Consider the following 27,106-nt stretch of genomic DNA (forward strand, 5'->3'; position numbering starts at 1 on the left):
TCCCTCTAAGGAGAAGACGGGGGGGGGGGGGTTAGTTTATCCACCGAAATGGACACGGTGTGCGTTCCTTTCCCATATAAGCCCGGGAAAAAAGCTCTCCGTATCGGCCCTCCTGGGGTTTCTCCCCTGCCTTTGCTCAGGACGGACACTCTGCACATGGCCAGGAACCCCCTTTCTGGGTCTCCAGAGAGCCCTTCCTTTCTAAAACCCCTCCGCTGTTCGGGGGGGGGGGGGGGGCGCTCTGCGCATGCTCAGAGGGAGGAGGCTCCCCAGCCGGGCGGAGGGGGAGAGGCGGGGGTCTCTCCCTGGGGCCACAACCAAACTTTCGTCCAGGGGAGCCAAGGCGGGGCGGGGCGATCTATTAACCCTCCTGCAGGCCCCACGGGGAAACTCTGCACATGCACAGAGGGCGCCCTTCCCATCCCTCCCGGGAGGCCGCTGCTGCTCCAGCCTGGAGGAAGTACCGCAGATGCGCGCAGGAAACCGCCAACGCTTCTGCCCCTTTGCGCGGTTTCCTCCGGCCCCGCTGGGTCTGGCCGGCATCGGCGCGCCCTCCCTCCCTCCCCGGCGCTCCCAGCGGCGGCCTCCCGTGGCCACGCCCAGCCGCGCCTCTCGCTCTCGTTGATTGGCGGTCGGCGGCGCAGGGGGCGGGGCCGGTGCGAGGGCGCTGGCGGGGCCGGCGGGTGGGCGGGGCCAACGGACGCCTCGGAGGCGCAACCAAGATGGCGGCGGCTGTGGCGGCCGGAGGAGGCGGCTGCGGCGGCGTCCGGGGCAGCTTCTCCATGGGCCCCGTCGCGGCTGCTGCCCCCGCCCCGCCGGCGCCGCCCCCGGAGCGCTTCTCGCTGGTGGTGGTCTTCGGCGCCGGGGGTGGCCGTCCGGGGCTGCGCAGGGCGGTGCTGGCGGCCGTCAGAGCCGGTGAGGGGGCGCCGGAAGTGGGGGGAGGGGCGAGGGGAGGCTTCGGAGTCGGGGCGCCCTTCCGCCGCCGCCGCCCCCAAACTCCCCGCGGCGGAGGCCCCGTGGCGGAAGGGAGGGAGGGAGGGGGCAGCAGCGGACCCCCGGCCTCCTTCCAGGGGAGGGGGCAGAGCGGGGTGAGGGGCCCCGGGGGGCTCATGGGCGGGAGAGGGGGGCCTGGCGGACAAAGGGCCGAGCGTGGCGCGGGGGGGGGAGGAGGCGGAAGCCCCCCACCTCCCTCCCGCCCTGGGGGCTGCTTCGCTTGCGAGGGTCTCCGCAGAGGCTGGGAGAAGGGGGGGCGGGGGTCTTCCTCGCCAGAGCTGCGGAGGGGGCTCCGAGGGGGGAGGGGGCTGTGGCGGGGTCACCCGAGGTCACTCCTTCTCCCCCCCCCCCCAGGCGTAGCTCCCAGGAGGGGCCGGAGCTGCAGCAGGGTCTTCGGGGGCAACGGAGGCTGGGAAACGTGGCTTTCCTGGCTCTTTCTCCGTCCAGCTGCTCCGGACTTAAGTTCCAGGCGTTTCCTTGGAAGCATCTTGTGGTCCCCTCGGAGGCCCTGAGGATTGGGGGCCTTCGCGGGTTCAAGTAATAACCAGCAAAGGGCGTCGATTTCCTGAACTTCCCGCCAGGATTTGGGGTCCTCCTTCTCCTGTCCTCCGCCGTGGTTTGGCTGGAGGCAGAGACCAGCCAGCGTCTCCGGGGTGGAAGGAGCCCTTTCGAGGGCGCAGAGGAGGACGGAGGAGGAGGGGCCCGGCGGGGCTTCCTGCTAGGAAGCCAGCTGGAGGCAGAGAATAAAGAGCAGTTGGAGCCGGAGGAAGTTGAGGTCAGAACCGCCTTTGCCATTCCTGGCCCCACCGCCTGATCTCATTTCTGTGTGACCCGTGGATGTCACAATGCCCGGGTGCCCTGCAGGGGCGGAAGGGAAAGGCTGGAGCTCCCTGGGGGCCTCCAAGCATCCCCCTTTCCTATCGGAAGGCCGCAGGGGGTTCTTGGCCACTTGGGCTGCTGGGAAAGCCCTTGCTGTCTCTGTCTTTAAAAAAGAAGAGTGTGTTTTGGCTGGGAAAAGGCCGTGTGTTGCTCAGGACTTCTGAGCGAGAAGCTCCTCTGGGGAATACAGGGCTGCCCCCCCTCCAATTCCCAGCTCTTCTTCGTGTTGGGGGGGGGGGCTGCTTCAGCTCGTGGGGCTCCTGGCCATTGGCTGGCTTTCCCCGTTGGGGCGGCCCCACCGGTCCTCCTGCAGTAGCGTTTGGGGAAGAGGCTTTGGCTGGCATGGTGACCTGTCCTTGAAGCGGTGGGTCTGCTTGGACCTTCTCCTGGCCTCCTGCTGGGGCCGCACACGGAAGCCCTTTCCGCCGGGACTCCCAGCCCAGCAGCAGAACGAGGGGCACGGTGCCAGCCAAGCAAAAGTAGCGGCGGGTGGTTCTTGGAGGAGAGCCTGGCAACACCTTTCCTTCTGGGATTGTTTTCAAGGCAGCAAATTGCTCCCAATTGCTGCTTTCCTGCCCCGAGGAGAGGGAGGCTCCCCCCCCCCCCCGAGCCTGGAAGGCTGCTTTTGTTTTCCCTCTGCACCTGAGTCACCTTGGCAGAGCGCGAGCAGGCCGGGAGCCAGGGCCGGGTGCGCACCTGTTGGGAATGCGCCTCTTCTGCTGAGGGCATGGGAGCCTTGCTCTCGCCTCTTGCCAGGGAGATGCCGGCGGTTGTGGCTTCGGGTTCTCCTTGGCATTTGGAGGGGCTTTTTCTCTGCTGGAGACACGGGGGAGGGGGGGTTTCTCTCAGCGGAGGAAGAGGAGCGGAAGGCGGGGGACCTCTTTGCTTTGCTCAGGCTGGACGTTGTGCAAGGCTCTTGCAACCATTGTTCCGAAGGAGAGCTGCCAAGGGCAGACAGGGCGGGTGGAGGTGGGTGCATGAAATGGAGGGGTGGGCCAGCCGAAGCCCCCTGTGAAAGGGAAGAATCCGTGGCTGAGGAGCCTGGCATTCCTCTCCCTTGAAAGGCATCTGGAGCCGGGGTGGCTAGAAGGCTGCCGATTTGGGTTCCGGTCCTCAACAGCTGCTCTTTGATCTCCGTCAGGGGCAGCTGCTCAGGCTGCCTTAGCGGCTGGGCCTCTCGCTCTGCCCCTAACCCCAAAGGCCCATCTCTGTCCGGCTGGTCTTAGGCTGGCATCGACCTCTGCGGGAATAAAAAGTGGCTGCTGAAGTGCCTGCTGGATGCCCCAGGGGAGCCCCCCCTCTCTTCCTTCTCTTAAGGCCCTGATCGAGCTCCCTCTAGCTGAGCCAGGGCAGCTTATGGAAGGGAGGGGAGGGCCCCACAGCTGCTGGGACAGGGAGGGCCTCTTAAAGGACTCCTCGGGGGGGGGGGGCTGCATTGCCCTCCCAAAAGCGGCGGACACGGGGCTCCTTGTGGGAAACGGGCAGCCTTGTTGGAGGCTGACGTTGGGTGGGTCTCTCAGCCACCTCTTGGCCTGTTATTCTGAATAGCAATAGCAGTTAGACTTATATACCGCTTCATAGGCCTTTCAGCCCTCTCTAAGCGGTTTACAGAGAGTCAGCATATTGCCCCCAACAACAATCCGGGTCCTCATTTTACCCACCTCGGAAGGATGGAAGGCTGAGTCAACCCTGAGCCGGTGAGATTTGAACCGCTGAACTGCTGATCTAGCAGTAGCCTGCAGTGCTGCATTTAACCACTGCGCCACCTTTGGGCTCACCACCTCCCTGCCCTGGAGCACCACTGTGGGACTGGCCCCGTAGTGGAGGAGCAGGCCCGGAGCCTCTGGACGGGTGGGGGGCGTTCTGCTGAAAGGGGGCAGGCATAAGACCTCCAGGCGAGGGACCCTCTTTGGGCCCGGGAAAGGCCATTGTGGTTTGTGCCCGGGTGCCGGCAGCTGGATCCCTCCGCAGGCTGCCAGGAGCTCAGCAAGAAGAGGGTTCTGCAGGGAAGCATGGGCCGTATTCAGTCATCCTTGCCGGAGGAAACGAGGAAGGTGGGACTGCCTTGAAACTCAGGCTAGGAAACAGGAGGAGACGGTGAGTTCTAGCCCCACCTGAGGCACAAGGCTAGCTGGGTGACCTTGGGCCGGACAGTCTCTCTCAGCCCCAGGAAGGAAGCAATGGCAGGGCCCTTCCAAAGCCTTACCAAGAATCCTGCCGGGACTAATTCAGGCAGTTGGACTGGAAAGGCCAGAAGGCCCAAGCAGACAAGGACCCACCGGGACAGTCCCAGGGCAGGGAGGGATTCAGGGCCTGGGCCGGTGAAGGTCGATGTCTCCCAGGACAGCCGGGAGGTCCTCGGATGCTTCTCTCTCCCAGTTTCTGGAGCTCCCGGTGGGTTCCCTGTTCAGCTGGAGAAAGGAGCCTGACCCTGGGCCAGCAGCTCTCCTAAGCCGGGAGGGGCCTCGAGCGGGCATGGTGCCACTTGGAGATACAGAGCTAAGCTGCTCTATTCCTTCTCCTCAGGCTTCTTTTAGGGATTTTCCTCCAAGCCTTTTTCTTTTAGGGCTCCTGATTTGGGTTTATTCCTGAAATCTTCTCACCGTTTCCTTAAAGGAGATGAAAAGCCATCCGTCCTCTGGGTCCTTGGGCAACCGTTGCTTCTCTCTGTACTATTTTCAAGCCTTTGTTCCACCTGTTTCCTATACATTCATGCATAACCTGATCAAGAGAAGTAGCAATAGCAATAGCAGTGAGACTTATATGCCGCTTCATAGGGCTTTCAGCCCTCTCTAAGCGGTTTACAGAGTCAGCATATCGCCCCCAACAACAATCCGGCTCCTCATTTTACCCACCTCGGAAGGATGGAAGGCTGAGTCAACCTTTGAGCCGGTGAGATTTGAACAGCCGAACTGCAGAACTGCAGTCAGCTGAAGTGGCCTGCAATACTGCACCTTAACCACTGCGCCATCTGGGCTCTTGTCAACCTAGCCAGGAAGGGTCAGATGACAGTGGCGGGTGAAAAGCAGTGGGCCCATCCTCCCCAGCTCCTGTGGGTGGCCCCAAATACACCAGCACAGCAAGCCTCATCATCAAAGAGCTGGGTGGTGCAGTGGTTAGAGTGCAGTACTGCAAGCTACTTCTGTTGACTGCCGGCTGTCTGCACTTTCGTCAGTTCAAATCTCACCAGGCACAAGGTTGACTCGGCCTTCCATCCTTCCGAGGTGGGTAAAATGAGGACCCAGATTGTTGTTGGGGGCAAGAGGCTGACTCTGTAAACCGCTTAGAGAGGGCTGGAAAACACTCTGAAGCGGGATATAAGTGCTATTGCTATCATTCAATTGAAAGGGTACCCCAATATACAACATAGAGAAAGAAGTTGCAAAAAAAAGCCTGGACCTCCCAGGGGGGTGGGGGGGGGTTATTCTCTCAACTCCCCCCTGTAATCCCTCCAGAGAACAAAAGGCGTAAAAATGGAAGAAGATGAAATGACGGCTTCATTCGATGTCCCAGCACTCTTTACGTCTCTAGATCCAGACGTAGTGAAAGATGCCACAGCCGCACAACCACACAACAGCCCCCAAGGGCAGCACTGAGGCCGAAATCATGGCCCCCATCAGCCTCCCGTCCTCTACGTTTCCTGGACAAACGCACCCACAAATCCGAGGGACGGCCCTGTGGTCACCACTCTTGGGAGTCACGGCTGTGACTGCAATGCACCCTCTGGAAACCATAGTGCTCCCTGGCGCACAACCAAAAGCGTGGGCCTGGTGTGTAGACCACACCTTCGTCCTAACAAGAAAGAAGCTAGGAAAGAGCCAGGAAACCGTCAACAGCCTCTTCAAAGGAATAAAATTGACAGGAGGAGAAGGAAGTGAGACGCTGCCTTCCTGGACAGCCTCACCTGTAGAGGGAATAACAGCACACTAGAAACCCAAGTTTATTAAAAATCAACCATTGTCAAAGTAACAACCAAACTTCCCAGAGCCCAAATGCACCACAGCAACCCGCAACACCACAAAGAGGAAACCGACTGCCTTTGTGACAACACAATGGATACCTACGCAACTGTCTCAGAAAGTGCCTGGCTCCTCTTGTGTAGTCTATTATCAGGCCTCTAGAAAAGGCCTTCAAAGATTCCCAATGGATGTGTCTTCCTTTTTATTTCCTTTGAAGAAGAAAGCCAATTCTTTTTCCATTTTCTGTACAAAGTCTTTCTCTTTCAATATCGTATTGTTTAATGTCCGTCTAGATCTTGTTCTTTGACCTCTCCGTTTGATTATAATTGAGTTATGATCCACCCAAGTACTTAATTCAATTTCCACTTCTTGTACATCACCAAATAAATCCATTGAGGCCCAAATCATATCTATTCTAGAGAATGATAAGTTTGTGTTTGAATAGAAAGTATATTGCTTTTTTGTAGGATTTCTTTCTCTCCAAACATCTTTTAAGTTTATTTCATCCATCATCCCGGAGAAGGACTTCAGGAGTGTTTTTCTATTTGGTTTTATTGTTTTATAATCCATGTTCTGATTTGTAATGCCATTAAAATCTCCTATCATACAGATGTTGACATAGTCTAGGTCGCAAATTTTCCTAGAGTTTTTTATAGAATTCATCTTGTTTTTCATTTGGTGCGTAAATTGCAATTAAAAGTATTTTCCTAGTATTATTCATAATTTCCACCATCAAGATTCTTCCGTCTTCATCTGTATAAATTTTTTTTCTGCTGGAATTTTGTCTTTAATATAAAAGATCACTCCTCTTTTCTTGCAGTCCGTCAAAGAGGTAAATTTTTTCCCCAAGTTTTGGTTGTACTAATACATGACCATATCTTTGTTGAATATGTACTTCTTGTAAGCAAATTATGTCTAATCTTAACTTTTCTAATTTGTGAAATATTTTCCTTCTTTTGATTGCCGAATTAAGTCCATTTATATTATGAGCATTTTTTCTCCTTCCATCGTTATGCTTTATATATAGGATTTATGGCTCTAGTTGATCTTGGTTCCCGTCGTTCTCTAATATCTACACCCCCCCCCCCATGGCACCTTCTTCAATATCGATCCCACCTACGGCGCCCTCCGTCTTCTCAGTTTCAGTCATGGGTGTATCCAACAGTTGCACCATTAGTTCTTCTTCTCCAGTCTTCTCGGCCTTCCCTCTCAAATGTTCTGTGTAGAAGGCTTCTGCTTTTCCAGTTGCATCAATTCTGTACCTTTGTCCTTTCCATAGAAAGATTAAACCTTCCGGTATCAGCCATCTATGGTTAACTCCTATCTTAAGTAAACTTGTAGTCAGGAATTGATATTCTCTTCTCTCTCACTCTTCTTGGAATTTGCTTTAAGATGACAATCTCCTTGCCTTTGTATTCCAGTTTTCTCTCTCGTTTTCTGCAATATTTGAAATTTCATTGCTTTTTTTAGTAAATCTTACATGGACTTCCCTTGGAAGAGCATTTCTCGTTGCATATCTTGTATTTACCCGAAATGTCTCCATCATCTTCTCTTGGGGTATCTCTATCAGGATTTCAGATATTATTTGTGGCAGATTCTCTCCCTTTTCCTTTATTATACTGAGAAGTTTTTTCCCCCCTTTGATGTAGAGGCCACACCAATCTCCCCTTATTTGAAGGCCTTTTCTAGAGGCCTGATAATAGACTACACAAGAATGAGAAAGTTAAAGAAAAGACAAACAGGTGAAGGTTTAGAAAAACCGGCTGCCTATGTGACAACACAGTGGATACCTACGCAACTCAATCAAAAAGCCCCTGGCTGCTCAACTCACCCACCCACCCTGCACATTGAGCACGAGTGATGCGAAGGATAAGATGGCCATGTGTCGGAAACGGCCAACAGGCAGCTACAACCACATGGCCTCACTGCCACACCCACACCAAGCAGCTGAAGCCCCCCCCCCCCAAAGGGCTTCCTCCTGAAGGGAGCCAGAAGACCCAGCAGCCCCGGGAGGAAATACAGGAGCCCCGCACAGCGTAAAGGCTGTAACAGTCACTGCGTGGGACCAATGGGAGGGGTGCATCCATGGGCACCAGCTGTTTAATCTGGCAACACGTGGACAGACTCGGTCACAGTTTCAACTGGGAAACTCTGAGCGTCTAGACTGGGTCTAGGGAGGGACGGCTGGGGCCCCTCACTGCAGGGCAAGAGTTGCATTAACCCCAAAGGAACGGTGGAAGAGGAGCATCCAAGAAAGGACGCCAAAGGAGGGACACAATGAAATGGGAATGGCAAGAGTTAAAAAGAAGTTTTATTTATTTTAAATAATTAAACAGAATCGTTAAATTATCCTGTAGCAAGTCGGCCACGGAAAGTTGTCCTATTCTCCCCAGGACCAGCTAAATAATAAAAAATAGACGGCCTGGAATTTCTGGAAGCTTGGCATTCAGACAAATCGGCTCTCAACAGACACCCAGAGATAAGTCACGTTTGCAGACCTTTGACAAGAGAAAGTAAAAAAGCTAAGAAGGGAACAAAAGGAGGAGAGCCTGTCCCCTCCCACCTTCAGAGAAGCAGGGATTCCCACCAGGGAAACGATCAAGCAGAAAGCAAGGCCGTAATCCAGGAGCTGTGATTCGCAGGGAGCCAGATTCTCTCCAAAAGACTGGAACTCCCCTTCCCCTCAGATGGGGAAAGAGGTTTTCCAGGCGCCCGCCTGCCTCTTGCACTTGAGGCTTAAGAGGCAGAAGCTGGGGATGAGAACAGAGCTGCTGCTTTAGACGCTGCCCTGGTTCTCCAGGCGGTTCTTTTGCCTCGGGTTAAGCGCAGAGGACGGGAGAAGCTAAGCGATGAAGGGGCTTGTTTCCCACAATGGTGATCCCGACAGCCGTGGGGAGAGGCGGGAGGCCGTGTGGTGCAGCAACATCATCATCTTCCTGTTGCCTTGTCAGCCTGCAGCTTTTCAAATGCGCTCGGTGACCTCAATGCAGGCGTCCTTTCCTTCGCTTCCTGGACTAGGAGTTCGGCTTTGAGAGGGTGACGTTACGTTAGCACTCAGACGCCTGGCTCTTCTTTAGCCTCCCCCAGGGCCGGTTCCCAGTCATTGGGGACTGGACTGAGCTTAAGCCCAGTCTCCTCTGGGGCCCCTTTGCTTGCTGCCTAGGCAGCCCCCCCCCCCCCGGATCCTTGGTAGGCCCCGCTTTCTGGGTAGGCGGCTGCTTGGTGGAGATGGGCAGGATTGCAGGCCCTCCTCCTCAGCCCTCCCCCCTCTTTCTGGGAAAGGGCTGCCTGGCGCCTCCAGACTCGGCTGAGCGGCCGGGATGTTCTTCTGGGCTTCCGGCTGGGCTGGGGCCACGGGGGCTCTTCCTTCGTCCGCCTCCACTGCGTTTGGCCATCCCAGGTCGGACCCCTGGCGGGATTTGGCCCTGAAGGTGCCACTCGGAGTGGATTCGTCCCACCTCCAGTCCGGCAGATGGCGCTCGGGGGAGCAGTCCTGTCCGGAAGCAGCCTTGACGTGACTAATACATTTAGAGGCTGCCTGTCTCAGGGACTCGCCAGAATAAAAGCTGGCCTTGGGGTTGAGGAGGCCTGAAGGGCTGATTCAAGGGCCCATGCTGGGAGAGGAATCTGCTCCTCAGGCCTCCTCACCCCCAAGGCTTGGGGTGCTCACGCAAGGAGAAAGAGCCTCAGGCACACCAGAGCCCAGTTTTTATTTTTTATCTGATGAATTCACACCCCATCCTTTCATTCTGGCAAGTCCCCGAGGCAGCTGGCCCTCCCAGTGTCCCCGAAACAGCGCTAAGGACGCAGGGAGGGGGGGGCAGCCAGTGGTCATCCTGGCAACCTCCAGGCTCTCCCCCAGGCTTGGCTCGCCTCCGAGATAGGATCCGCCCCTTCGTCCTGTTCCGCTGGAATGGCCTGGCTGGCCTTGGGGGCTTCTGCTCCGATGGACCCTTGGGGCAGCCCCGTCGGTGTTTCCAGCCGCAGCGCTGCAGTGCAGAATCGGGTCACGGGTTCTGCAGCACTAAGAGCCAAGGTGGCGCAGTGGTTAAATGCAGCACTGCAGGCTACTGCTAGATCAGCAGTTCAGCGGTTCAAATCTCACCGGCTCAGGGTTGACTCAGCCTTCCATCCTTCCGAGGTGGGTGAAATGAGGACCCAGATTGTTGGGGGCAATATGCTGACTCTCTGTAAACCGCTTAGAGAGGCCTGAAAGGCCTATGAAGCGGTATATAAGTCTAACTGCTATAGTTCCTCCACTGCACACACACACACACCCCATCAGGCCACCTGCCTTCCTTCCGGGCCTCCTCAGGCGGGCGGAGGAAGATGCGTGGCCCTGAACGGTCGCCTGTAGAGCTTTGCCTTCCCGATGGCTCTGGATGCCGGGCAGCTTGGCTCTCTCTGGAGCAGCCGCGTCTTACGCCGTGTTACGTGATCAAGTCACACAGGCAGTGGAGGGGCCTGGGGAAACTCCCATCCACCTCCTGGGCCTTTCCATTGCGAAGGAGCCCACAGCCAGTGGCTCCAGAAAGGGCTGGGGGCCTCCCAGGGTCTGCATTGCAACTTGGGACATCGGCTGCCTTTTCTGCTGAGCTCCGGCTTTGGGAGGAGCTGACGGGCGGAGCAGAGCGGCTGGCCCTCCCTCCACTTGCCCTGAGCGTTCGGAGGAGCCTTTGCGGACAGGCCTTCCGTGCGCAGGGTGAGGGGGGGGTGTTTCTTGGGGGCCTAAGCAAGCCCTGAGTCCACACGCCCCGCCTGACCTTGCCAGAAATGTTCAAAGACCAGGCGCAGGGTTGAAAAGACTCCCTTTGAATTGGAAAATGTAAGTTTAAAAGGCTTTAAAGGGATGTGGAATTCCCCCATTGGAATTAGGAAAAAACATCTGGTTCTCCTTTTCTCTTGCTGTTTTTTTCAAATTGTGAGGGGTGATACTTTTTCTGTTGGGCTGCAGCCCCCCCCCCCCCCCCCCGGAAAGACTTTCTGGCCCTTTGCAACGTCTCACAGAGGCAGCAAAGGAACCGAAGACGGGGAGAGGCTGCTGTGTTGGAACAGGCCTTCTCCCCCGGACGGATGGACGGGAGAAACGCTTCCCTTTTTCTGCTCTGCTTCCTCCGGCCAGAAACCAGTTCCTTTTCCTTTGAGAGCCCCCCCTGCCCCCCCCCTCTGTGGTCCGTCCGGGCTTTCCTGTCCCATCTGAGGGGCATCTGAGGCTGCTCTGAGAACAGAGCTTGGAATCCGAAATTCTCTGGAATTTCGCCTCTGTTCAAAACTTCCTCCGTTCAAAAGAGGCCTCAAAAGCTTTGGCAAAAGTGGCGGCCTCAGCAGTATTGCAGGTAGCTTACAGCCGTGGGAGGTCACAGGCAGCATGGCCCCCCCACTACCCCCCCAGCTTTTAAATCAACCCCCCAGCCAGGAGGTGAGGAGGCCCCTTGCTGGGCAGCTGGAGGGATGTCTATGTATGTGGGGATGTGTGTTATTGCTCCTTTGGGTTGAGGGATTTCTGTTTCCTTTATTTACTGAGTGGTTCTTGAGTTGTATTCGGTGGGGTTTTTTTGTGGGGTGGGGGGCTGCACCAAGGGAGGCTCATTCAGATTCATCGTACACATATCGTGCATTATAAAGGTTTGATTTGATTTCTCTGCTCGTCTTAGAAACCCTGTGCTTTTCATTGCAAGCGACACGGAACAATATCGAGATGGTTTCATCTGGAAGGAACCCCAGAGGCCTTCTAGTCCAACCCAAGGCAGGAGCCTTAGGCCAACGCAGTCCAATGGTTGTCCGCTCCGAGGGCTTCTTGGCACTCTCTGAGCTCGTTTTCTTGCAGACGCTTCATTACCCAAACTAGGTTAACGTCATTGGTTGTCCGGTCTTCTGTTTTTGAAAGTCTCCCGGGAGCCCAGGCTGCATTCGCTTCAATGTGGGGCCTCAGCTCTTGGGTTTGTTCCAGAGCAGCAGATGTCCACATTTGCCCCAAAGTGTGGCTCTAGGGAAGCCCCCAAGGAGGCCCTTGTGCAGCAGTTGCCAAGGCCGTTAATTCTGGAGGTCGGAATTTTTCTCCATAGTCAGCGGGGAGGAGTATCCAGAATGGGTTGGCCTTGTCCTCTCATGATTGGATGAGTCAGATAAGCTCTTTGGGCAACGCCCCCCGGCCAGCAGGCCCTCCTCCCATATTTGACTCATCCCACTCAAGGGAAAGGATGCACCACTACTGAACCTCCAGTAATTTACAAAGGACTAAGGAAAATAAACTTGGACCCGGTGAATCCTGCCTCCCTACATCGCACACAGCCTCCTCCTGCAAGGACTGGACTGCCACAAGCCCCCTGGCCACTGAGTGAGACGGAGTCACTCGGGGAGGACCCTTGCCGGGCAGGCAGGAGGAGAGGGCATGCATGCTTCCCAGAGGCAGCCCTTGATGCAGAGGCTTCTCAGGAGCAGAAGCGCTCCTCTGCTCCCAAAGTTTAGTTTTATTTGTCATTTATAGGCCGCCCTTTTCCCTGAGGGGACTCAGGGCGCCTCCTGCTGCTTCCACCCCTTTCCCTGCTGCCCCCTTTCTCTCTCTTGACGTGCCCAGAGGCCAAGCCAAGAGGGAGCCAAGGCTGGACCCCGGGACAGACCGCAGGGGATGAGAGAAGCTCCCGGGTTTTTGTGATTCTAAAATCTAAAATGCGGGAAAAGGTCCTCGACTTACAGTTGTTCACCTAGCAACTGTTCTAAGTCACAGCGGCACTGAAGAAATGGACGCTGCTTTTCACCCAGCCAACTCTTTCAGCCGCCCCACGGCCACCACCGGATGCAAATGTGGATGCTTGGCAACCGGCACTTTTTCTTTTAGTATATATTTTTATTCTTTTTCTTAAAGAAAAAACAAAACAACACAAGACAAAAGCAAGAAGAAAAAAACTTTCCTCCATTTCATCAAGCGTGTCGTTTGGTTACAAGTTTTTATGCATCAATTCTTAAGATTAAGAATAACATCACTGGTTTTCCATTAAAGATAACTGAATATGTCACTATCATTGAGCATTGTGTGTTCAAATTACCATTAATATTCTTTCATTTGTAACAATCCTTATTTCCTTGAATTCATAATTATCTATTAAATAACAATAAATCTTTAAAGTATTATAATATCACCTTTCTCTAAGGAGAAAAGGTGCAGATTAAAACAAAGAATTCCCATTAATTTATAATATACATTCATATTTTCAATTGACCATAATGTCACCAATCATCCAGAGTTCCAAGAATAGTTTCCCATTATTAATTATTAATCCATATAGTGGTTAAGTATTTCAATTCATGTATATCTATTTATATCAATTGTTCATTTCATCATCATTGATCCGTTTAATATACAAAGGTCTTTCTAATAGAAAATGGTCACTACATACAATTATACCAAAGTGTTCAAATCATCCCACTCTTATACATTGAGATCATTATTGTCCTTTATATATCATGTGAATACTGCTCTATCTCATAACAAGAAGAAAAAACTTTCATAACAATAACTATAACTTTCTATTACTACATAAGTAAACAGTTTCATTCCCAGGTTTTTTTATCTAACCATTGGTAAAACAAGTCCCATACTTTATAAAATTGATCCTCCTCTCGTTCTCTAATTTCAAATGTAAGCTTACTCATTTCGGCACATTCCATTATTTTCCAAATAGTTTCCTCCTGTGACGGTACTTTCTCGTTTTTCCAATTCTTGGCCAATACAATTCTAGCAGCTGTTAAAACATTTATGATCAGGTACTTCAAGTCCTTATTGTATGTTTCTGGTATGATTCCCAATATAAAAAGTTCTGGTTTTAAGTCTAGGTGTTTATGTATCATTTTCTCCAACCACATGTGGATTTTAGTCCAATATCTTTTAGCTTCTACCACGTGGTAGAATGTGCCCGGCGTCTGATGACATTTCCAGCATTTTTCGGATTTGTTCTTAGACATTCTTGCTATTCTCGTTGGGGATAAGTGCCACCTGTAAAACATCTTATACAAGTTCTTTTTATATGCAGTTGACATTGTCATTTTATAGTTTTGAGTCCACAGTTTTTGCCATTTCTCTAATTCAATCCCATGGCCAAAGTTTTTCCCCTAGGCTAACGTAGTTTCTTTGACTTGTTCTTCCTGAAGTTTCACCTCTAATAGGTAGCCAGAGAGTTTTTAAATTACTTTTTCATCAGTACCTGTTAAGATTTTATCTAACTCAGTCATTTTATCATAAAAACCCTCCTTTTTTCAATCTTCATTGTATCTAGAATGTATTTGCACATATGAATACCAATTAACTTCGATTCCTTCCTGTGTCAAATTTTGTATGGATTTGAGTTCTCCCTTTGTATTTAATAATTCAGCATATCTAACTGTTCCTTTTTGTATATTATTGAATATGAAAAAGCTTCAATGGTTGATATCCAGACTGGAGTTTTTAAGTAGTGTAACCCCTTAACCTTCTCCCAGTTTAATAACAGAGCCTCTCTTATATGGTGCCTCCTAGAATAACCGTGTGCTTTGGTTCCCTTATACCATAAGAAAGCATCCCATCCCAACAGCAAGTCCTGACCCTCTAAATTGAAAAGCCCCACCATTTCTTAACATTACCCATTCCTTGATCCACGTCAGACTGGCTGCTGGGTGGTGTAGCTCCCAGTCAGGTAATCCGAACCCTCCTCTCGATTTAGCATCTTGCAGCTGGCTGCCTTCGGTCGGCCTGAGCAGCCGAGGGCCTCTGAGAACCTGCTCTGGTGGCCTTCTGCTGGAGCCTTTGCCGTGTGGTGTCTGGGCCTGGGTTGCACCCAGGTGGGCCTGGACGGGAGCAGCCCCCCCGCCCCCCCCCCTGCTTCAGGGCAGAGTGAATGCCTGGGGGGTGGCCTGGAGGTCTCGGAGGGTAGGGGGCGGATTCAGCCTACCATTGGTCTTTACATGGCACGAAGGGCCCAGGGGCTCCCTGAATTCACGGAGGTCTTTGGGTCCAGAACCTGGGAGAGAGAAGCAGCTGGGCTGGCAGCTGGTTAGGAAACGGGTGTCCAGAAGGCCCAGGGAGAGGCAGCCCAGCAGGAAAGCTTGGAGGGGGAAGAAGGGGCTGGAGGTTGTCGTGGCCCAGAAACACGGCTTGCTCCTTGCTCTGATGTGCTGGGCTGAGAATCCTGCCTGCCTTTGGGCTTCCTCTGATCAGCTCACCTCACTTCCCTGGAATTGGGGATGGGGTGGGGGTGGGAAGCCCTCTGCCCACCCAGGCCCCACTGGCCCCCTCCCTCGTTTCAGGGTGAACTTTGTGGGGAAGGGGGGCACAGTCTCAGCCAGAGGGGCCGGGGGGGGGCGCCTGCCTTAGGGCGGCAACAATCTCCACACACACACACACCCTTGGTCCCCAGGTTGGAGCCTCAGGTGGGGAATGATGCTTTATGTGCCGCAGAGGGATTCTTAGGGATCTCTCTGATCTCTCTCTGGCAGGGATCCGTTCTTGGGATATCGACCTGACCGCCTGCGACCTTGACCAGCAGCTCAAGCTCTTTGTCTCCCGCCACTCTGCGACTTTTTCGGCTCTGGTGAAAGGTAAGGAAACGGCTGAGCAGCCTCCCGCCAAGCGGCCTCCGAGATTGCCCTGCCAGAGATGGCCCTGACCAGGGGGTTGGGAACAGGAGAGTTGGAAGGGGCCTTGGAGGTCTCCTAGTCCAACCCCCTGCTCTGGCAGGAGTCCTTACTCCATCCCAGACAAATGACTGCACCGTCCCTTCTTAAAACGTATGAAAAACGGTTGCTGGAACTGGGTATATGTCTAATCTGATGAAAAGAAGGACTGGGGGGGGGGGGGGATAGACTATATTGCCAAAAGTATTCGCTCCCCAACCACATACTCAGACTCGGTCGTGAGCGAATGCTCTTATAGGGTGTGATAGGAGTGCTCCGATATCTCAAGGGCTGCCCCAAAGAAGAGGAAGTCAAGCTAAGGGAAATTGAAGGCAAAGGAGAAATGGTATTATTTAACATGGGACTTAGGGTACAATTGGTTAGATCAGTGTTTCTCAACCTTGTCAACTTGAAGTCCTGTGGACTTCAACTCCCAGAATCCCCCAGCCAGCATAGCTGGCTGGGGAATTCTGGGAGTTGAAGTCCACAGGACTTCAAGTTGACAAGGTTGAGAAACACTGGGTTAGATAATAGATGCAAAGTTTAGAAAATTAAGGATGAAAAACAGTCAACAAGCCAGAAATAAATACAGGTATAAAGCTACAGTGTATGGGAGTGAAGCTATTCTGCAAAGCACCTGAAGGTAGAACAAGAAGCAATGGGTGGAAACTAATCAAGGAGAGAAGCAACTTAGAACGGAGGAGAAACTTCCAGGCAGTGAGAACAATTAATCAGAGGAACAGAAGTTGTGGATGCCCCAACACTGGAAGTCTTTAAGAAGATCCTGGAGAGCCATTTGTCTGAAGTGGTTTTCCTGCCTTGGCAGGGGGTTGGACTAGAAGCTCTTAAAGGGCCCCTCCCAACTGTGTTATTCTAAGAGCCTCCAGTGATGGGGCACCCACAACCTCTGGAGGGAAGCCATTCCAGCAGTTAATGGTTCTCGGTGTCAGGAAACTTCTCCTTAGTTTTAGGCTGATTCTTTCCTTGGTTGGTTCCCATCTGCTGTTTCTTGCCCTGCCCTCTTCTGCCCTGATACTGGCATGGGCAGATGGGAGGATGGCACTGGTGCAAGCCGGCTACGGGGCAGGGCTTGAGAACCTCCTGCACTTCTTAAATCCTTTGTTTTTTCTCTCCCTTTGCTTCTGTTTCTTAAAGTTAGGGTCAACTTCACTTTTGTTCGAGAGCAGAGGGAAACTCCCCAGGGGGCTTTTCAGATCTCTAATATCCTCCATATAGTTCAATAGGGGAATTCCACGAGGAAGCCTGGTTAGTGGCCCTGGGCTCCTTTGAAAGACTCGGCCACAACTGGGAGCATGAAGATTCCCTTCATTTCTCCCTCTTCAGATCTGTGGGAAAGCACCGTCTGCTGCCTCCTTGGGAGGAGCTGCCTTTGGGCACATAAGTGGTCGACCCCCCTGTCCCCTCGTCACCCAGAGAGGTCCTGCAGGACAGGGCGACTCTCTGGTGACTCTCTGGCCCTTCGGCGCTTGCTGTGGGCGTCTCCACGCGACTGAAGACGGGTCAGTTGGCCATTCTGCCCCCGGAAGCAACCAATGTCTTTGTAGGGCTGTGGCAGGAACACCCAGGGTGCCTGCCTGCGCTTGTGGCATCTTTCAGCTGGTTCCCCTTGCCTGCCTCTCTCCTGCCCCCCCTCACTCCCTTCTAGGGGGCAAAGATCCAGTTCCGTCTGGGCCCACCCTGCCCCTCGAGGGGGCTGCGGAGGGGAGGGAGGGAGGGAGATGGCAAGGGGCGGGCTCCCTTCCTCCTCCTGCCCGGGTGTCCTGTGCTGGGGGGGGGTCTGGGGGGGGTCCCATGGGGCAAAGGAAGAACAGCATTCGGTGTTGTGGCTTGGATGGCGTTGCCTGCTCCTCTTCCACACTGATTCTTTTTGTGGGTTCGGTTCTTGTTTATCAAGTTAGCTTTTTGCATTGTTGCTCTGTACCTCCCCCCCCCCCAAGTTCCGCCTAGGGTGGCCCCCTCTTCCCTCCCCATCAGCCGATCTCTGAGCACAGGGAGGAGGGCTTCCCCCATCATCTGCCTTCGTTTAGCCCCCCACGTCACCTGGGGGGAGCCCTGGCTCCTCTGCCCTGGGACTGCTTCCTCCCCGGCAGGGGCAACCAATCAGCAGAAAGGGGCCGGGGGGGGGTGTCCCATCTGTTCTCCGGACCCTCTTTATTTTGGACAGGAAAGCGGGGTGGGTGGGTGGCGGAAGGGCCCGTGGACTCTTCTGCCCTGTCTGACCTGGGCCACTTCCTCCCAGAGGCCCAGCACGCTCCCCAGAGACCGGGATCTGGGCAGGGGCAAGCGGGGTGGGGTGGGGCGGCCAGTGTCCCTGCCATTGGCCCCTGGGTTAGTCCCATATGGGGTGACCTTTGGGGCCTCCGGAGGGCCTTCCTTTAGACGGGCCCCCCTCTCCTCCCGCCCCCCCCCATCTCAGATCTCCTGCTCTCTGGAGGAGCAGCTGCCTGCCTGGGAGGGAGGGAGGGAGGGAACCTGGGCTACAGCAGAAGGCCCTGGCGCCCCCCGAACGGTTGGGGGGCTCCGGTCCTTGGCTGTAGGGCCGGCCGCTTCTGCTTTCTGTGAATGGTCCCCGGGGGTCAGGCTCCTTTGCCCCTCTTGTGCCAGCAGCAGCAGCCCTTCTCTGTGGCCCACCGTAGCCTGGGCAGAGGGCACAGACTGCAGAACCCTCTGCCCCAGTGATGCCCCCTCGGCTGGGGGGCTGCTTCTCCCTTCAGGCCTCTTGAGATCCTGGCGTTGTCTGGCTTTGGCCTGAAGAAGGGCTTCCTTGACTTAACCTCAGCCCCTCCCCACCCCCTCACACTCCCCCCCCCAGGCCATGGCTGGCCTTTGCCCCAGAAAGCAAACTTTTCTTTACGGGAGAACCAAAATGGCTCTGTGGGGGCTTTCGGTCCCTCTCGGGTCAGCTGCTTACATAGAATAGACACCTGTTCTTCCTGGGACCTCCCTCCCCCTCTCTTCCCCCCCCTCTCCCCTCCCCTCCCTCCCTCCCTCCCTCCTTATAATACTCTCTTCTGAGTCTCTTGCTGATCAGCCTCACTGGATTCAGATGCTTCACTTTGATGGACGTTTAGCACGTCCTTCTGGGGAACCAATCTGAGTTTTCAGTCTTCCTCTCCTCGGAAAATGCTCTGGATATCAGCCAGAGGCCAAATGGGGTGTGATGAGCCAAGCAGCCGGAATTGAACCTCCTGTCGGGTTTTGAAGGAGGCCATCCCGGCCGTCCCAGAAGGGTTGGGGGCTCAGGGCTGGACTGGTTGGGGTTTTGAGCTCCACGGACTCTCAGAGGGACCGGAACCGTGGGGCCCCCAACGTTCAAGGGTTGCATCAGAGGCATCCCCTCCTCCCCTTCTGTGGGGCCGGCCTGCCTAGTGGACCCAGCCTGTCCGCCAACCGGCTCCTCTGGCTCACGGGGTCCTCACCTGAAGTGAGGGTCTCGGCTGCTGGGGTTCGGCACCTGGGGAGGGAGATTGGGGGGAAGGGCTCGCTTGGGGCAGGTATGAAAGAGCCTCCTTTCGGGAATTGCAGCTGAGATTTTCCCAGGCCTTCTGGGGTCCTTCCTCACCAGCTGCCCAGGCGGCCTCCTCCCTCCCAGGGGGGCTCACCCAGCCAAGGACAAATCTGCTTTGTGCTGTGGGGAGACTCTCCTGGGGGGGGGCGGGCTCCTGCCTGGGGCCCTCCCCTCCTTTCAAGGCTCATCTCCTCCTCCTCCTCCTCCGCAGGTCAGCGTGCCCTCCACCATCGTGGGGAAGTGCTGGAGACCTTAGTGCTGCTGAACCCTTCGGACAAATCCATCTGTGACGAGGTGAGTCTCCCTGGGGCAGAGCTCAGGCCGGGGGGGGGGGGGGGCGGGAACACCGGACCCACAGCTGCCGCCCCTTTGCGGGGCTCTCTGGCTTGGGACGGAGGCCTGGAAGGAGGCCTGAGCAGTCCAGGAGGGCTCTGTGGCTGCCAAAGGGGAAGCGGGGAAGCTCCCCAGAAGGAGCATTGGGGAGGACCAGCCGCATGCCCTCGCCCCCCCCCTCTCTCTCTCGCCTGGCAGAGGGGGAATCATGAGGATGGGGCCCACCCTCCCCCCAGCCCCTCTGGGTGTGAGGAGGAGCCTGGCAACTCCACCCCCCTCCCGGCAAGGCTGGTGGCGTTCCCCCCCCCCACTACGGACAGAGCACTTGCTCAAGGCCCCCCCCCCCCATTCAGCCCAGACCACGGAATGGGCCGGTGGATGAAGTGGGCAAAGCCAAACCCTGCCGAGGACTCCTGGGGCCTCTTTTGGGTGAGCCGGGCTGCTGCTGCTGCTCCGGTTGAGGCCTGGTGCTTCAGGGCTATGGGGGGAGGGGGCTTCTCCGCGTGCCCCATTTCCCCTCTTTCTCTCCCCCCGCAGCTCCGCAACCTGATCACCGACCCTTCGCGCCACAAGCTGCTGATCTTTGCGGGGCCCTGCATTGAGGAGACGGGGGAGCTGGTGCTGCAGCTGGGCTCCTTCTCCCTGAGGGACTTCATCCAGGTCTTTGCGGATAAAGAGGTGCGGCCCCGGCCTCACCCGGGCACCGGGCAGGGCAGCAGGAGGACGAGGAGGGGGGAGGCTGGCTGGTTCCGGAGCAGGATGCCAGGAAGTGGGGCTGGTGGTGGGGCAGGCAGCGGGTGACGACGGGCTCTCCGCTGCTCAGCACCCCTCGGGTGAAAGTGCCAGAGCAAAGCCAAGGGCACCCGGCCGATGGCACCGGGGGGGCCCTGGGGCTGCTAGGGGGCAGAGTCTGAAGCAAGGGCAGGGCTTAATGGACGTCCCAAAACTCCCAGAAGAATGGGCGTGAGCAGCAGCCAAGAGAGCAGAAGCCCCATCCGGAAGTGCCCGGCCCTTGTGGAAAGGCTGGGCAGTGCCTGCTGACTGGCTCCCAGAGACTCCCCAGCAGCACAACGACCCGAACGACCGGGGAAGGGAGGCGTCCAGTTGACCACCCTTAAGGGTCGCCCACTCCCACCTTTGAAAGAACTTGTGGACAAGCTGGGGAGCCATTAGAAACGGGCAAGAGAGAAATCAGGGCAAAGCCCCCTGAAGACCGAGGGGGCCCTTTAGCCTCCGGAAGGGAAAAGGGGGGGGGGCTTGGTGGGTGTATCGGCTCCGCCCTCTTCTCTCCCCAGGCGGCCTGGTACCGCAAGGTCCCCAAGTCCCTGCCCCAGACCACCGCCCTGTGTCCCAAAGCAGCAGGAGAGAGCCCCCCCCAAAGTGAATGTAGGGTTGAAGGGGGGAGAACCAGGCTCCCTGGGCCCCCTCCCTTTCCCTCCCGTCACCCCTTGTGTGAGGAAGAGGCGCCCCACGGAGTAGGCGGGGGTTTCAACCCCCCTGACCTCCCCCCCCCCTCCTTCTCGTCTTCCAGGTTGGGGAGCTGCTGAGCTCGGCCGACCCCTCGGCCAAGGCCAGCCTGACCGTGATCTGCCCGGACTTTGGGGAGTGGAAGGACCCCCGGCTCAGCCAGCACAACCTCCTGGACTTCATCGACCTGCACTTCAACCCTGGCTGCGTCCTGCCCCCGATGGAGGGCTTGCAGGAGTTCACGGAGTACCTCTCGGAGTCCCTGGAGCCCCCCTCCCCCTTCGACCTCCTGGAGCCCCCCAGCACGGTGGGCTTCCTGAAGCTCTCCAAGCCCTGCTGCTACATCTTCCCTGGGGGGCGAGGCGACTCGGCCTTCTTCGCGGTCAACGGCTTCAACCTCCTGGTGAACGGGGGCTCCAACCCTCGCTCCTCCTTCTGGAAACTGGTGCGCCACCTGGACCGCATCGACTCCGTCCTGGTGACCCACGTGGGGACCGACAGCCTGCCCGGCGTGAACAGCCTGCTCCAGCGGAAGCTGGCCGAGATGGAGGAGGACCCTTCCTCCCGGGGCCCCCAGGGGGACGACTGGGGGAAGAACCTCATCTCCCCAGAGCTGGGGGTGGTCTTCCTCAACGCCTCGGAGAAGCTGAGGGAGATTGAGGGGGATTCCGGCCTCTTGAAGAGCTGCGACGAGGCCAGCCTGACCCTGCGGTACCTGCACAAACTGGGCATCCGGCCCAAGGCGCTTGCCAGGGAAGCCGCCCCCAGGACGGAGCCCACCATCCTCTTCCAGAAGATGGGCGTGGGGCGCCTGGAGATGTACGTGCTGCACCCGGTGAAGGGCAGCCGGGAGCTGGACTTCCTGATGCAGCATTGGAGCGGGAACGGCGCCCCCAAAGGGCTGGAGCTGCCCCTGCAGTGCCTGACCTCCATCTGCGCCCTCCTGGTCTGGCACCCGGTCAGCCCCACGGAGAAGATCGTCCGGGTCTTGTTCCCCGGCTGCACCCCCCAGGCCAGGATCTTGGAGGGGCTGGAGAAGGTCAGGCACTTGGAGTTCCTCAAGCACCCGGTGGTCACCCAGAAGGACGTGGACTCCCCCTCCCCCTCCCAAGCCAAGCACAAGGGGGCCGGGAGTCAGGAGAGCCTCAAGTCCGGCTCTCGGCTCAGCCTGACCGAATCCAAGGAGAAGGAGCCGAAGCCGGCCAGGGACCGGCCCAGGGCGCCCAGCGAGGCCTCCAAGGGCAGCCTGGAGGAGGAGAAGGCCAGGGGGGCCCAGCCGAAGACGGAGCCCTCGGCGGAGAAGAGCAGGCAGGACGCCAGGCCCAAGCAGCCGAAGGAGAAGCCCCCGGGGGCCAGGAAAGAGGGGGGGAAGAAGGCGCTGCCGAAGGAAGAGGCTCCCCGGGAGAAGGAGGGGGCCCGGAAAGAGGGGAGGCTGCCCAGGAGGGAGTCGGCCAAGAGGGAGGAGGCCAGGAAGGAGGGGAAGCCGGAGGAGAAGGCAGCCAAGCCGCCCACCAGAGAGCTGCGGAGGATGCCAAGCGCAGAGATGAAGAGGCCGCCCACCAAAGCGGGCACTTCCAAAAAGACAGTCCCTCCTCCCAGGAAGGAGCCGGAGAGGCCGAGGAGCAAGTTGCTGAAGGAAGCCCCACCCGGGAAGCCCCCCAGCGGCACCAGAGGCGGAGGGCCCTTGGAGGGCTCTAAGCCCCCCTCCTCATCCTCAGAGAAGGACGCGCAGGAGAAGCTGCGCGGGGGCCCCCGCCAGGTGGGAATGGCAGGGCAGGGGCCGGGTCAGCCTGTCGCCCCGGCCGAGAGCCAGCTGAGGCCTCCCCCGCTGGGCAGTGTGGACCGCCAAGGGAACGACCCGCGGCCCGCCCAGAACGGCTTGAGCACAGAGGGGCCCCCAGAGAGCCCTCAGACTTTCCGGCATCTGGAAGCTGGCTCGCCTTTGAAGTGGATCGGGCCCCCCTCCCCACTGGTCAAGACTCCCAAGGGGGACCAGAGCATCCACCTGGAACTCTCACCGAGTGACCTTCAGCCCCGGCTCAACCACTGCCCAGATGCGGAAGACGCCGGCGGCAGCTCCGAAGAAAAAACCCTGGAGATGATGTCCCCAGCCAGCACGGGGCGCACGCCTTCCCACCACTCCCCCATGGAGGACGTGGCCATGGAGGAGGAGCCCGTGGCTCTCGGCAATCCCTGGAGGCCCGATGGCGCCGTCCCTGGCCCCCGAGCCTCGCACGACAACTCCAGCTCTTCCCAAGAGAAGCCCCCCAGCTGCCTCTCCCCGAGCCTCTACCGGGACGACCTCCACGACATCTCCCCCACGCTCACCACCCCCTCGCTGCCCGCCGAAGTGGGCTCCCCCCACTCCACCGAGGTGGACGAGTCGCTCTCGATCTCCTTCGAGCAGCTCCTTCCCCCCGTGAGCGAGTTCCCCCAGGAGGAAGGAGAGGGCATGCAGGCTGGAGGGCTCACCCCAGACCCCGAGCCCGCCTTAGGGAAGAGCGGCATGTCCCTGCCCATCCTCTCCTGCCACCCCCAGCGCCTGGATGGCCGCGTCCTGCCCAGATCCGGCCAGCGGTCGGATTCCCCGCACGACGTGGATGTCTGCCTGGTGTCCCCTTGTGAGTTTGAGCACCCCAAGTCGGACAGGTCGCCATCAGCCAACTTCAGCCCCCGGGACATGTCCAACAGCAGCGACTTCTCCCAGGAGCTGGCCAAGCCCCCCTCGCACAGGAAGGGCCCCCGAGCCCGCCGGCCCCACCCTCTGCTGGACGAGACCCCGCCGACGTCCTTCAGTGAATCGCTCCCCACCCTCTCCGACTCAGATGCCCCGCCTGCCATGGAGGAGTGCCCTTCCCTCACGGCCGATGGCGGGCTGGACTCGGACGATGACCCGGAGAGCCTAGCCCAGGCCCGCGACCCACTCCCGGCCGTCCTGAAAGACCCCTGCCCGCTCCCTGCCCAGCCTGGCATCTGCATGGTGGACCCCGAGAGAGAAGGGGCCACCAAAGCCAAGCGGGCCCCGTCGCGGGGGGCTTCGGCCCCTCCCAAAGCAGATGCCCTCAAAGCCGCCGCTTCCAACGCCCGGGTGAAGCCTTCCTCAGCCAGCCTGGGGGAGAGGACCCGGCTGCCGGCCCCCGGCAGAAGCGACCCCCCAAACTCTCGTGCCAGCGGGGACAACCGGCTGGCCTTTGCCCAACGGAACCCAAATGCCCGGCTTCTCCCGGGGGGAGGAAGATCAACCCCCGCAGGTAAGCCTCGCCCCTCCCCACCCAGGCAGGCCCTCCCCGGGTCTGGGCCACGGAGGGCTTCTCTGCCCGGAGCCCCCCTGACAGCCAAATGGGGCCCTGCCTGAGCTGGCCTCCCTGGCCTTAGGCTCACTCCTGGCTTTGGGCCTGGACCCAGCCGCCTTTGGTCCTCCCCACTGGTCAGCTGAGGCCAGGCGGGGCTGGCTGAAGGCGGCTTTGGGGGTCCTCCCGTAGGGTCCTCCCTACAGCTGCTCAGAGGGGAGGGGGGGAGGAGGAAGCCAATGGCCGAAGGTCAGGGGGTCCCGGGTGGGGTCTGGGGCTCAGCCGGGGGCTCTCTGGGGCCTGGACCTTTGCTCCCCCGCCGCCTCTCTCCTTCCTCCGCAGGGGCCCGTCCCGGCCTGCCCCGCTGCCCCGTGTACCTGGAGCTGGCCTACCTGCCGGGCTCGGCCAGCGCCCAGAAGGTGGACGAGGACTTCTTCCGCTGCGTCCGCTCCCAGTGCTACGTCATCAGCGGGGAGGACCACCTGAAGGAGAGCGTCCTGCGCGGCATCCTGGACGCCCTGCTCTCGGGGAAGCAGCACTGGGACCACGACACCCAGGTGGGCCCCGGAGGGAGCTCCTCTGCCGCCGGGGGGTGGGGAGGGCCGCCGGCTGAGGGAATCTGTCTAGCCACGAGGGTCTGCATCCCTGCTGAGTGGCCCCCACGTTTCCCCCAGGGTCCAGCAGGTCCGGTCAGCCCTGACTCCCTCTGGTGCAAGAGGAAGGAGGCTGCCCTCTCCATCCCCTGTGGGGCAGCCCTCCGGATACCCTCCCTCTCGATATCCCCAGGCCCTCCACCCCAGTGGCTGTCCTTGGCACCTGCCCCCCCGCCCCTCTTCCCTCCGACTGGGGCCCTTGGAACAAGCCCGGACTGGCTCCTCCTCTTAAGGGACCTTGGGGGTCCATCTGCTGGTCACCCAAGAGACCCAGGCCCCTCCCCACGTCCAAAGCCAGAGCTCCAGGTTTCCCCCTGTGGGGGAGACTCCAATGTTTGATCATTGGGATTTAGAAGACAACCCCCCCCCCTCAAAACTCCAGAAGACCCTGGTCCCCCAGAAGACCAGGGCATCACCTCCCTCCTCCGGGTCAGAGGGCAGAGAGGAGGGCCGGACTGGGGGAGGGGGAGGGGTGAAGTGACCGCCTGGTTCTGAGGCTGATTAGGAGGCAGCCAACCACTTTTCTGCCCAAGCGGAGGAGGAGGAGGAGGAGGAGCAGCCTTGGGAAAGGGGCCGGAGGAGAGGAGGGGGCTCTGTGGGGGGGCTCTCGCAGGGGCTTCCGAGCGCCCCAAAGGGAAGGGCGAGTGGGGCTGGATTCGAGGCTCTTCCCGTCTGCCCTCTGCGCAGGTGACCCTCATCCCGACCTTCGACTCGCTGGTCATGCACGAGTGGTACGCGGAGACGCTGGAGCGCCAGCAGGAGCTGGGCGTGACTGTCCTGGGCAGCAACAGCACCGTGGCCATGCAGGACGAGACCTTCCCCGCCTGCAAAGTGGAGTTCTGAGCAGGACAACACCCCCCCCCCCCCACCTGGACTGGGGCTTCTCGGGGGTGGGAGGGGAGGAGGGGGTCCTGGGTGGGCCGGCTCCTTCCAAAGCTCTGCTTCATGCCAAAAGAGCCCCCCCGCCTTCCGGGGGGCTTTGTGGGGGGGGGGCACCAGAGGGGCTTTGTGTCTCCCTTTCAAAATTGCAACACTCACCCCCCCCCCCCGTTTGTCTGTTTTGTTTGCATGTTGACCACCACAGCTTCTCCCCAGCCCAGGGAGGGAGGGGGGGGGCCAGGAGAGGCCCGGTTGTAGTCGTCCCCCCCCCTCCCCGTGGCATGGCTGGGGGGCTGCTTCTCCCCCCCCCCCCTTGATGTGGGACAAGGAGCCTCCCTGCCTGGAGCAGCCCTTCCTTTGTCTCTGGGAAGAGTCCAGTTGTTCTGGCGGCCGGACAGCACAGGGTCCAGTCAGGGTATCTTGTCCTGGCCCCTCCTGCCCCCCCCCCCCGGCTGCCTCTGCCCCCCCCTCAGAGACCGGTAGGGTGGCAGGTGATCCTTTCGCCCCCCTCGGGGGAGACACGAGTGCAATTTTAGGGGGCTCCGGCCCTCCTGAAGGGTCTTTGGGTCTGGCTCTTTCCTTGGGGGGGGGCTGGGGGGGTGTCAAACATTCCCAGCTGACCCCCCCTCCCCCTCCAGACTTCTACCTCTTTATGTTCAAAACCTTGGAGGGTTGGGCAGTTTTCCTGGAGGCTCCAGCCCCTGGCGCCTCCTCTGGGAAGACCCCCCCTCCTTTTAACGTTTGAAGGAAAGTCGGGGGGGGGGGGGAAGCCCCTTGCAATGTGACACTAAGTCTTTCGTTTTCTAAGGAAGGAAATGTGGTTTTTTTAATGCGTTTTATATTTCTTTTCTAAAAAATACCCCCCCCCCTGGAACTGTTACCAAATGGAAGGTTTATAATTTATGGGATGGGCTCCTGTGTGGGAGGGGGGCCTCCCCCTTTGATTGTCCCCCCCCCTCCATATTCCCTCCTGCCTCCGGGGTCAGCCCTGCCTTTTGTATCCGCATGATGTGTGCCTAGAAGTATTTTGGGGAGGGGGACTGTTTTCACCCCCTTCGTATGGGAGCCTGGCAGAGGAGGGGGGGGAAGGGGAGGGCTGGCTGGCTGGCCACTCGGGGGTCCCCCTTCCCCTGGCCTCAGCCGACCTCCTCTCCCAGCTGTGGGGGGGGGGAAGGATGTGGTTGTTGTAGCCATTACACAGTTAACCCCGTGATACACAAACGTTACGTGTGTACACACACAAATGCACACTTGTGTTGGACTCTATTAAACCATTAAAAGAAGTATGTAGCTCAACGCGTGTCTCTCTCTCTCTCTCTCTCTCTCTCTCTCTCTCTTGTGCATCTCCATGCCCCGCCAGGGGCTGCCCGGCCCCCTGGAGGGGAGGGAGGTCTGGGCTTGTGGCCCTCCTGTGTGTGGGGGGGGGGGCAGCACCTGCACACAGACCCTCAGACCCCACTTTGGACCCAGCAAGTGGCT

General features: G+C 57.9%; 1 protein-coding gene across 1 annotated transcript; it reads left to right on the top strand.

Moving 5' to 3' along the window:
* The first annotated feature begins 731 nt into the window (after nt 1–731).
* MAP1S (microtubule associated protein 1S) lies at nt 732–25,609 on the top strand. Its single transcript, XM_087703199.1, has 7 exons — nt 732–915; nt 15,300–15,401; nt 19,217–19,299; nt 19,876–20,016; nt 20,870–24,056; nt 24,438–24,652; nt 25,436–25,609. The coding sequence occupies exons 1-7, from the start codon at nt 783–785 to the stop codon at nt 25,589–25,591; spliced, it is 4,017 nt and encodes a 1,338-aa protein (XP_087559325.1). The 5' UTR covers nt 732–782; the 3' UTR covers nt 25,592–25,609.
* Nucleotides 25,610–27,106: the final 1,497 nt, after the last annotated feature.

Source organism: Thamnophis sirtalis, unplaced genomic scaffold, assembly GCF_051295495.1.
Source record: "Thamnophis sirtalis isolate CommonGarterSnake01/CBP01778 unplaced genomic scaffold, rThaSir2_p1.2 scaffold_78, whole genome shotgun sequence".
Taxonomy (NCBI): domain Eukaryota; kingdom Metazoa; phylum Chordata; class Lepidosauria; order Squamata; family Natricidae; genus Thamnophis; species Thamnophis sirtalis.

Excerpts from the sequence above, each read along its gene's own strand:
- MAP1S (XM_087703199.1), top strand. The coding sequence starts at position 783 with ATGGGCCCCGTCGCGGCTGCTGCCCCCGCCCCGCCGGCGCCGCCCCCG. Across the intron at positions 19,300-19,875 it reads ACAAATCCATCTGTGACGAG|CTCCGCAACCTGATCACCGA; the intron begins GTGAGTCTCCCT and ends CTCCCCCCGCAG. Across the intron at positions 20,017-20,869 it reads AGGTCTTTGCGGATAAAGAG|GTTGGGGAGCTGCTGAGCTC; the intron begins GTGCGGCCCCGG and ends CTCGTCTTCCAG.